The sequence below is a fragment of the Hordeum vulgare genome, chromosome 7H (genome assembly GCF_904849725.1).
Source record: "Hordeum vulgare subsp. vulgare chromosome 7H, MorexV3_pseudomolecules_assembly, whole genome shotgun sequence".
Taxonomy (NCBI): Eukaryota; Viridiplantae; Streptophyta; class Magnoliopsida; order Poales; family Poaceae; genus Hordeum; species Hordeum vulgare.
In genome coordinates, this window is record NC_058524.1 from 565730351 (window position 1) to 565740703 (window position 10353).

Here is a 10353-nt window from a genome sequence, read left to right on the forward strand (position 1 = left end):
AAGAGCTGAACTTTGATTTCAATCTTGCCGGTGAGAAGAGGTTATTTGATATTAGCTCGCTTGATGAATGGAGAACTCGGGCATATGAGAATGCCAAGCTGTTCAAAGAGAAGGTTAAGAGGTGGCATGATAAGAGGATACAAAAGCATGAGTTCAATGTAGGTGATTATGTCTTGCGATAAAACTCTTGTTTAAGATTCTTTGTAGGCAAGTTTCTCTCTAAATGGGAAGGTCCCTATGTTGTTGAGGAAGTATATCGTTCTGGTGCTATCAAGATCAACAACACAGAAGGTAATTGTCCGAGAGTGGTAAATGGGCAGAGAATCAAGCATTATATCTCACGTACTCCCATAAATGTTGAAAGCAATATCATCAATACCATAACTCCGGAAGAATACCTAAGGGATATTTATCAGCCTGTTTCAGACTCCGAAAATGAAGAGGTATGTGATTTGGTAAGAAAACAGAGTCCAAAACTTTTCCAGTAGGAAGTTTTCTCCATTTTGGAATATTTGAAAAAATACAAAAATTGGAAGTAGTCGGGAAAGTGCGCGAGGAGGCGACAAGCCTGCACGGCGCGGGCCCACCCCCTGGCCGCGTCGTGAGGGCTTGTGGCCACCTCGTGCGCCTCCCGGACTCCGTTTTCGTGCAGGGGACTCCTTCTGGTCTGGAAAAAATCATTATATATACTTATGTTTGGTCTGACCTCTGCATCACGCAGATTTCCTCTGTTTTCCGTTTCGAGCCTGTTTTCTGCCGCAGATCAAGGTCAAGATGTCTTCTGAGGATTCAGAGGGGGAGAGCTATGTGGCAGATTACCTTGCTAACCCCAAGGCCTATGGGGACTTGGAACCATATGGTTGGACCACTGATGAGGAAGAAGACTATGATCCCAAGGGGAAGGAACAAACGAGTTTCGATGAAGAGGAGGCTCCTCTACCTCAACCTAGACGCACTCATGTGGAGTTCAAGAAGTCGAGCCTCCCTGACTCAAGGAAGAAGCCTAAGAACTTGTTTATCCCTTCTCGTTTCTTGCAGGAGAGTAAGCAGGAATTATGCCAAAGGGTGTTGAAGCCCGAGGAGGAAAATGATGATCTGAGAGAGCAGAATTTTATGCTCAAGTGAAAATTAGACAAGCTCAAGACCTCTGCAACAACTCCTCCACCATCACCACCAAAGGAAGACAACTGAGCATTGGTATGGGCAATCCCCTTGGCTTGTGCCAAGCTTGGGGGAGTTGCCCCGGTATCGTATCACCATCACACCTTTTGCCTTTACCTTTGTTTTAGTTTTCCTTTTCAGTTTTCTTTTTCCCTAGTAGTTTAAAAGTCTTAGTGTTTTAGTCTTGAGTTTTGCTTTGTGTCACCCTCGATGTATTCTTGCTCGTGAACCATATAATAAAGAGTGTCTTAGTTGAAGGGCTTTGCCTGTTGCCATGATCAAAAGAGTGAGAATAGAACAAAAGCACGAAAGATCATGTAACGATCTTATGGGAAGTGATGGCTTCACATATAAAAAGAATGAGGATTGAAACTTGTTGAGGGTAGGAAAACTTAGACCTTGGTCATTGTTGCAATTAATAGGAAGTGATAAGGAAGAAGAGGTTCACATATAAATATATCATCTCTCACACCATCTATGATTGTGAACACTCACCAAACTATTGCATGCCTAGAAGTAGATGTTGGACAAGGAAGACAACGTAATGAATTGTGTTTTCTTGGCTCTGAACAATGTTATATGATTAGAGATCCCTTAGCATGTGACGATTGCTTCCACCTCATATTAGCCAAAACTCCCGCACCAAGTAGAGATACTACTTGTGCATCCATAAACCTTCAAACCAGTTTTGCCATGAGTGTCCACCATACCTACCTATGGATTGAATAAGGTCCCTCAAGTAAGTTTTCATCGGTGCAAGCAGTAAAAATTGCTCTCTAATATGTATGGTCTATTAGTGTGTGGAAAATAAGCTTTATACAAACCTGTGATGAGGAAGACATAAAAGCGACAGACTGCATAATAAAGTTCTTTATCATAGGAGGCAATATAAAGTGACGTTCCTCCGCACTAAGAGGACACGCATCCAAACCTCAAAAGCGCATGACAACCTCTGCTTCCCTCTGTGAAGGGCCTATCTTGTACCTTTACTTTTTGCCCCTCAAAGAGTCATGGTGATCTTCACCAATTCCTTATTTTGCCTTTGTCTTGGCTACCGTCACATGCTTGGGAAAGATCTATATTCATATGTCAACGTGGAGGTAAGCATTCATGAATTATTATTGTTGACATTACCCTTGATGTAAGAAGTTGGGAGGCAAAACTGTAAGCCCCTATCTTTCTCTGTGTCCAGCTGAAACTTTGATCTCACGAGTACCACGTGAGTTGTAGCAATTGTACAGAACGAGAGAATGATTGAGTATGAGGATTTGCTTTACAAGCTCTTATTTGACTCTTTCTGATGTTGTGATAAATTGCAATTGCTTCAATGACTAAAGGCTATTGGTTGTTGCTTCTCGGTAAGGTTCTTGATCCATGCTTTACTTTGTGAAGGAATTATCACTTTAGCATGAGAGATTATATGTTGGTATTGTTGTTCTGATCTTGTTTTGTCGACACCTCTCTCCCTAAACATGTGGACATATTTATTGAGCTAGGCTTTCGCTTGAGGACAAGCGAGGTCTAAGCTTGGGGGAGTTAATACGTCCATTTTGCATCATGTTTTCATGTTGATATTTATCGCTTCTTTGACTGTTATTTCACTTGACGGTACTATTCTTATGCCTTTTCTCTCTTATTTTGCAAGGTTTACGTGAAGAGGGAGAATACCAGCAACTAGAATTCTGGCCTGAAAGTGGAGCAAAGTTGAGATACCTATTTTGCGCAACTCCAAACGCCGTAAAAATCAACGGGGACTTTTTTCCCCGATTTATCAAAAATACTGGGCTGAAGAAGTGCCACAGGGGCACCAGGGGGTGCCCACAAGCCTGCATGGCACGGCCACCCCCCAGGCCGCTCCATGGGGGCTTGTGGGCAGCCCACTGGCCCACTGGCCCCCCTCTTTTGCTATATGGAGGGTTTCGTCCAGGAAAAAATCAAGGAGGAGCTTTTTCGTGGTTTCGCCGCCGCCACGAGGCAGAACTTGAGCAGAACCAATCTAGAGCTTCGGCAGGACGATCCTGCCGGGGAAACTTCCCTCTTGGAGGGGGAAATCGTCGCCATCGTCATCACCAACACTCCTCTCATCAGAGGGGACTCGTCACCATCAACATCTTCATCAGCACCATCTCATCTCCAAACCCTAGTTCATTTCTTGTAACCAATCTCCGTCTTGCGACTCCGATTGGTACTTGTAAGGTTGCTAGTAGTGTTGATTACTCTTTGTAGTTGATGCTAGTTGGATTACTTGGTGGAAGAGTTTATGTTCAGATCCTTGATGCTACTCATTACCTCTCTGATCATGATTATGATTATGCTTTGTGAGTAGTTACTTTTGTTCCTGAGGACATGGGATAAATCATGCTACTAGTAGTCATGTGAATTTGGTATTCGTTCGGTATTTTGATACGTTGTATGTTGTTTTTCCTCTAGTGGTGTTATGTGAAAGTCGACTACATAACACTTCACCATTATTTGGGCCTAGAGGAAGGCATTGGGAAGTAGTAAGTAGATGATGGGTTGCTAGAGTGACAGAAGCTTAAACCCTAGTTTATGCGTTGCTTCGTAAGGGGCTGATTTGGATCCACTAGTTTAATGCTATGGTTAGACTTTGTCTTAATTCTTCTTTAGTAGTTGCGGATGCTTGCGAGAGGGGTTAATCATAAGTCGGATGCTTGTCCAAGTAAGGGCAGTACGCAAGTGCCGGTCCACCCACATATCAAACTATCAAAGTAACGAACGCGAATCATATGAACATGATGAAACTAGCATGACAGAAATTCCCGTGTGTCCTCGGGAGCGTTTTTCCTCCTATAAGACTTTGTCCAGGCTTGTCCCTTGCTACAAAAGGGATTGGGCCACTTTGCTGCACCATTGCTACTTTTGTTACTTGTTGCTTGCTATGAATCATCTCACCACACAATCACTTGTTACCGTTAATTTCAGTGCCTGCAAATTCTTCCTTGCTGAAAACCACTTGTCAGATCCTTCCGCTCCTCGTTGGGTTCGACACTCTTACTTATCGAAAGGACTACGATTGATCCCCTATACTTGTGGGTCATTAGTCGTCATAAACAATATGGATTCAAATGAAACAATAGATACAGTCTAATAAATTGCACTTGAAACCAATTACCTCTTGCCTAATGTCCTCGTGACCACCATAATAATTTCTTAAATCACCCTCCAGCCTTTCGTTCATCTGAAGCTACAAAAAGAACACACTCGAAGAAAAAAAACACTAAGCGATGATCAAGGTAAACACACCCATAATGGGATCCAACCATGGAAAAAATGGTGCGGGATTCAATAAAGAAGAAAAAAGAGGAGGATCCATTGCTCCAACCCGGTCTATGAATGAGAAGATCGTGAAGACATGAAGCCTCAAAGAAATAGGAGGTGCAAGGATCATGCTCGTCATTAATTTGCCCATAATCCAAGTGTTTGTTTTGTCATCAATCAACATAAACAATGAAATAATTTTGGAAAAAATAACTTTTTTATGTAGAAGCAGCAATCAGATTATTAACAATTGATAAATATGGTATTGCATTTAACTGAATGTAAAATGGAGTACCAGGCTAACCTTGCAAAGACACACACCTGCAGTAGTAAAGTTTCATCTGTTGCGCCTGCGGTGAGAGATTCTAGTGTCTGTATTACGGGTTCAGAGAAAGGTAGTCAGCCATGAGAAAATCCAACACAAACTAATCAATCTTACAACTTGTCATGAAGTCCATGTAGTTCTCAGTAGGAACAAACAACAGACCGTGCTTGGATCACACCAACGAGGATCGGGTGTGCTTGTTCCTCGGCTCCATCATGCTTTTCTCCACCATCTATTTGCTTACTATCTCTCTAATCAGTTGATCAAGAACCATCGTGATAGATTGGACATCGGAGTGAAAATATTATACTTGTTCTTGATTCAGTCACATCATACTTTGCCGAGTACGTGAGGTCCGTCCACAAAATCATTTAGGAGAGTACAAACACAACACCTAGAATTCAAAAACGAGAGAGATCAGGTGCGGAGTAGAGTAGGAAATCCGCGTTCTTACGAACTGGCCCTGGAACGTTGGCGGCAGCTCCATCCCAATCGTCCATGCTGCTGCATGAGGAGGCTGGGGCGAAGGGGGTCGCCGCGGGGTTCCGATTGTTGGAGCCGCCGTCACCGTAGATGTGGGAGAATAGGGGAGTCGCTCTCGAACCGTCGCCTTCGCACCTGCACCGGAATCGCACATACGCTCGTCATCCCTCGGTGCTTAATGGGCCGGTCGCTTGGGCCTAATCAACCGGCATACTGCGTTTCGGCCACGGGAGTAGCCTCCCCTTAGGACAGCCAGCCCAAGAAAACACAAATATGGCACACGGATCAGATCGAACGGTAAAAAACGGTCTGATCATAAAAATTAACGGTCCAGACGTCTCATGGCGTGAGAGAACATGGATTAGGCTAAGTTTTAATATCCTAATAAATGCATTGTACTAGTTATTTCTTAGGCTGGTCATAGTGTAAGTAACTAAGGTATTATCATGTACTTGGGACTAGCAAATATGCTGATGTGGCAGACAATTAAGGAAGATAGAAAGAGTTAGAGTAACATAGGTAGATACCGTAATATGTTAAATGCTATGTATGTGTCATGCATGTCAATAAATAAGGTTATCTATGATGCTACTTTATAATACTATGCACTATGAAGGTAGTATCATACTTCTTATGTAGTACAATAATATCATATGCATAAGATAATACTATATGATACTCCACACTATGACCAGCCTTATATTTTTATTACACATATGATTACGTGTTAAGAAACGATGCATTGACACACACTTTATAACCTACTATTATACTTGCTCTAAGTTCCACTTCTTTTCTGGGTTCAACACAATTGAAGGGTCTTTAATGGCTCAACACAATTGAAGGGTCTTTAATGGCAATGCAATATTGTTGGACGGACGCATGCCCTTCCTTCCTTGTTAGCAGTTTCATTGCTTATTGTAACCGAATTTCTCTGATGCAATAAAGACCCTATGTTTTGCTAGAAGGAAAATAAGGACACCGCGTCGCTAGGAGGCTCAGACACAAAGCTCGCTGGAGGCAAGGCAGGGCAGAGAAAGCGTTTAGATCACTATTATTGATTGTAATTTTTGTTCAGAGCTTATCAAGCTGGTGATTTGGTGCGTTTAGATCACTATTACAGATCCTTTTTCGAATTACTCACCCCAAAATAGATATAAATAAATGTATACTAAAACTTAAAATACATATAGATACATTCATTTTTGCGATAAGCAATTCGGGACAATTTATGTATCTTGTTCCTGAAAATAAAGTAAAATTTAGGCATCTTATCTTATTCTTATTTACTGTTTATTCTTTGAAAGTTGGAGCAAAATCGACTCGACTGACACCCGGGCCATTTTCAGGCAGCTTACACGAACGCGTTTAATTATAGCCCGAGCGCCTGACAGTAGCCCCAGAGCGTCATCGCGGACCGACGGAGAGTGGTCTCTTCGTCGGTGGTGAGTTCCAGCTCCGCAGCGACCCCAAGCACACCGCGGCGCCCGAGCCTGGCCGGGAGGCTAAGGAAGACTTCATGCACGTCGCCGGGGACGAACCCTTTGGCGAGCACAGACACCGGGTGGACGCGCCGCTGGTCGCGCAGGAGCGACCGGGCGAGGCTGGCCACCGAGTAGCCGATTGCCCAGGACGTGTACCCCTTGAGCCCGATCACCTCGCGCGCGCCGCCCACCACCGCCCGCCGGATCCCTTCCAGGGCTTCCGCGTCGAACGAGGAGTGGGTCTTCTGGAGGTAACTAAGCACCGGCATGCCGCCGACGCGGACGCTCGACCACAGCGCCAGCGCGCCGTCGCCGTGCTCGCCGACCATGTACGCCTGCACGTCCTGCGCGCCCACGCCGAGGTGCTCGGCCAGGAGGCACCGCAGCCTGGCGGAGTCGAGGTCCGTGCCGGAGCCGATCACCCGGCTCGACGGGAACCCCGACAGCTTCCAGGCCGCGTACGCCAGCACGTCCACGGGGTTCGACACCACCAACAGCAGCGACTCCGGCGACCCCTCCGCCACCGCCGGCACGACCTCCCTCAGCAGCGCCACGTTACCCCTCAGCTGGTCCATCCGCGACGACGCCGCCGTCTCCCTGGGCACCGTGATGATGGCCAGGTCGGAGCCCCTGGTGAGCGCGAGCACGTCGGTGCCGGCGACGATGCGGACGCGCGGGAGGAACGCCGCGGCGTGCTGCAGGTCCAGCATCTCGCCGCGGACCCTGTCGGCCTCGGCGTCCACGAGCGCGATCTCGTCGGCGATGCCCTGCGTGAGGATGGTCTGCGCGATGGCCATTCCCACGTTGCCGGCGCCGATGACGGAGACCTTGGTGAGCCGGTCACACCGCAGCAGCGGGGTCATCAGTTCCCCTTCCCCGTTGCGGCCGGACGACGGAACCTGGCGGAAGAAGCCGGCGCCGGCTTCGACGTCGAAGCCGAGCTCGGACAGCGAGGACGCCTCCTTCTTCATGAAGCTCATGGTGATGGTGTCACTCCCAATCGACCGGGTTGTTGATATCGTGATTCGTGCTTACTCAGTTGGGTTTGGAGCTTTGGATGCAATGCATGATACGTAGGCTCTCCTATTTATACTACCACAGCAGTTGGCACTTGGCAACAAAAAGGAGGGTTGCTGCCTATCTCTCTATATATCTCAAGCTAGTAATAAGTTTTCTCCGTCTGCTTTTTGTCTTTCTGGAAAGCGATCAACCCAGGAAAGAAACCGAAGTTTATGTTGACGGAAGTAAATAAATAAATAAAAATGTGACTTGACAATACCAGAGAAGTTCCTGCTGGTTTTGGTCCACGGTTCGTTCGTTGGAGTATGTATAAAGGGGAGTTGAGTAGCCTGAGCTAGTCGAGGAGGACAGAGAGAGAGAGAGTATCAGAATTAAAACTGGAGATCTGCTTATCGTGCACTGCCCTTTTCCATGCAACTAGTTTTGGTTTTCAAGCCAACTGACATATAGTCGGCCGACTTTTGCTGACCACAGATTCTGCAAGGAAATGGTCGAATTGATGAGTCAATACCAGGGGCCTGCTTTCTGTTTCTCTTGTTTCGTTTGTTGGTTTGGCAGTTGAAACCTTTTAAAACAAGTAATCTATTTTAGGAAACCTTTTGAACAAGTGGACAGGGCTTATGTCGTTCACATCATTTTTCTTTCCTGGAGTCGACCAACCAATCCCAACTATTCCTTTTGTTCCTAAATACTTATCGGTGAAGAAAACTACACTAGTTTTTTCAACAACAAGTATTATAATACAGAGAGATTATTGTACTTAGTGTAATGTTCCTGCGTTGTCACGGGCCAATAAATAAATATGTAAAAAATGTTTATTTTATTTCATGCAATGTTTAACTATAACACAAACACAATTATTATTTTTAGTATTCCGACAAACGTCATGCTCCCGAGCTGCTGCTGGTACGCCGGCTCCTCTTCGTTCATGCGCCGCGCTTCTTCCTCGCTGTCGCGGAGGACACCAGCGAGCGTCGCCTGGTAGGCGGCCTCAGCCTCCTGGTCCTCGTCGCTGACGACAGGCGGGGGCGACGGAGGGCCTCCTGGCTGCACTTTGCGCACGCCATGGCGACGCTGCTCCTCATGCTCCACGGCGAACCACACCTCCCGGTTAGGGGAGTCGGCCGCGTACGTGGGGTCTTGTCGCTGCTCCGCCGTCAACAGACGTCGTACCTTGGTCACCTGCTCCGCATGCACCTGTGCCGACCACGGCACGGCCGGCACCAGAATCCTCTCCGAATCCAGATGTCAGCCGTGCGGCAGCGTGACGCGGGGGTAAGGGAGTGGCACGCGGTGCTCCCAGTACCACCATGCTTGGTGCACCGGGACGCTCACGCGCTGGCGAGGTCGGTGGGAAGACGACGACGGGGAGATGGCGCGGGGGAAGAGAGGGGCCTTGCCCTTGTTTGGGAAGCCGCCGGCCATGGTGTGCTAGGCTTTCGGTCGCTTGGTCGCCGAGAAGGTGGTGAGATGGGGACGGGGGAAGGTTCTGGAAGCGGATGGCGGAACCCACCGCATGCTCGGATTAAAAAAGGCCGACCGCGGGCACCAACGCGTGGGCCCGAGGATAACGACCGTCATAAATTATGTTGACCGCGGTGGTTGGGGGCGGACACCGAGGGGGCGGGCGCGTCCGCTTCGCGTCCGGGCCGACGCATTTCAGTCCCAAATTTGGGTCAAAAATGGATCGGCGCGGACGCGAAGCGGACGCGTTTTGGCAATTGGTCGGCGCGTTGGGCCATTTTTTTGTCCGCGCCGACCCAATCAGAAGACGGCGGACGAAATGGATCGCCCCATTGAAGTTGCTCTTACCCCTAACTCTTTATTTTGTTTTTTGTGTCGTTGTTTTGTTGTTACTATATTGTGCAACACGAACATTATCAAAAAATGTTGAGATACAAGGCACCTCACCTGAGTACACATAATTAGAAAAGGAGACATTTGAACATGGAAACATTCTTTTCACCACACGTTCGTTCACAAACTAATAATGCTTTATTTGTTTGTGGGTTCTGCTTCCATCTTCATTTAAAATGTTCTACTTCACTTTATCTCACTAATGCTTCTTTTCCTATAGACCTCAAGTATACATACAACAATCACATGACAATGTTGCATCATTGTCATTCCATCTCTTGTTTTACTCATTGCGATATAAATCTACTTTGTCATCACCCTGCTCCAAATCGGCCTATGTTTCTATCCCAAATACGCACAAAAAATATCCAAGTGTGTCAATTTGTCGTACCAAGTTTGTACTTTCAGCCTCAAAGTCCGTCAAAGAGCACACATTTGAAAATAACTTGAACTTAATCTAATCAAGAAATAACATTTTTACATACTAGTCAAACAACTACTGTTCTCTAACTCAATGTACCACGACATTCACTAATCGGAGCTAATCCATACTCGTTGAGTACCTTTTGGATTTTGTGATTTCTCTTCTCTAAGTGTCGACCCCTTGTTCCTTGTGGACCCGAGCTTGTCCTGATACAACTAAAGCAATAATAAAAATATTACTCCTCATACAACATCAAGCAATACATGAAGGTAAAAAGTCCAAAGCGAACCTTGAACTGGTAGACGAAAGCTAAATCGAAC

The 10353-nt window shown here is 46.5% G+C and overlaps 1 protein-coding gene across 1 annotated transcript; it reads right to left on the reverse strand.

The window, feature by feature from the left end:
* Positions 1 to 6471: 6471 nt before the first annotated feature.
* LOC123412194 (L-lactate dehydrogenase B-like) lies at positions 6472 to 7794 on the reverse strand. The gene has a single exon (XM_045105138.1). The coding sequence runs from the start codon at positions 7710 to 7712 to the stop codon at positions 6621 to 6623; it is 1092 nt and encodes a 363-aa protein (XP_044961073.1). The 5' UTR covers positions 7713 to 7794; the 3' UTR covers positions 6472 to 6620.
* Positions 7795 to 10353: the final 2559 nt, after the last annotated feature.

What these genes read in the sequence shown, in the direction of transcription:
- LOC123412194 (XM_045105138.1), bottom strand. Translation starts at nt 7,712, where the DNA reads ATGAGCTTCATGAAGAAGGAGGCGTCCTCGCTGTCCGAGCTCGGCTTC.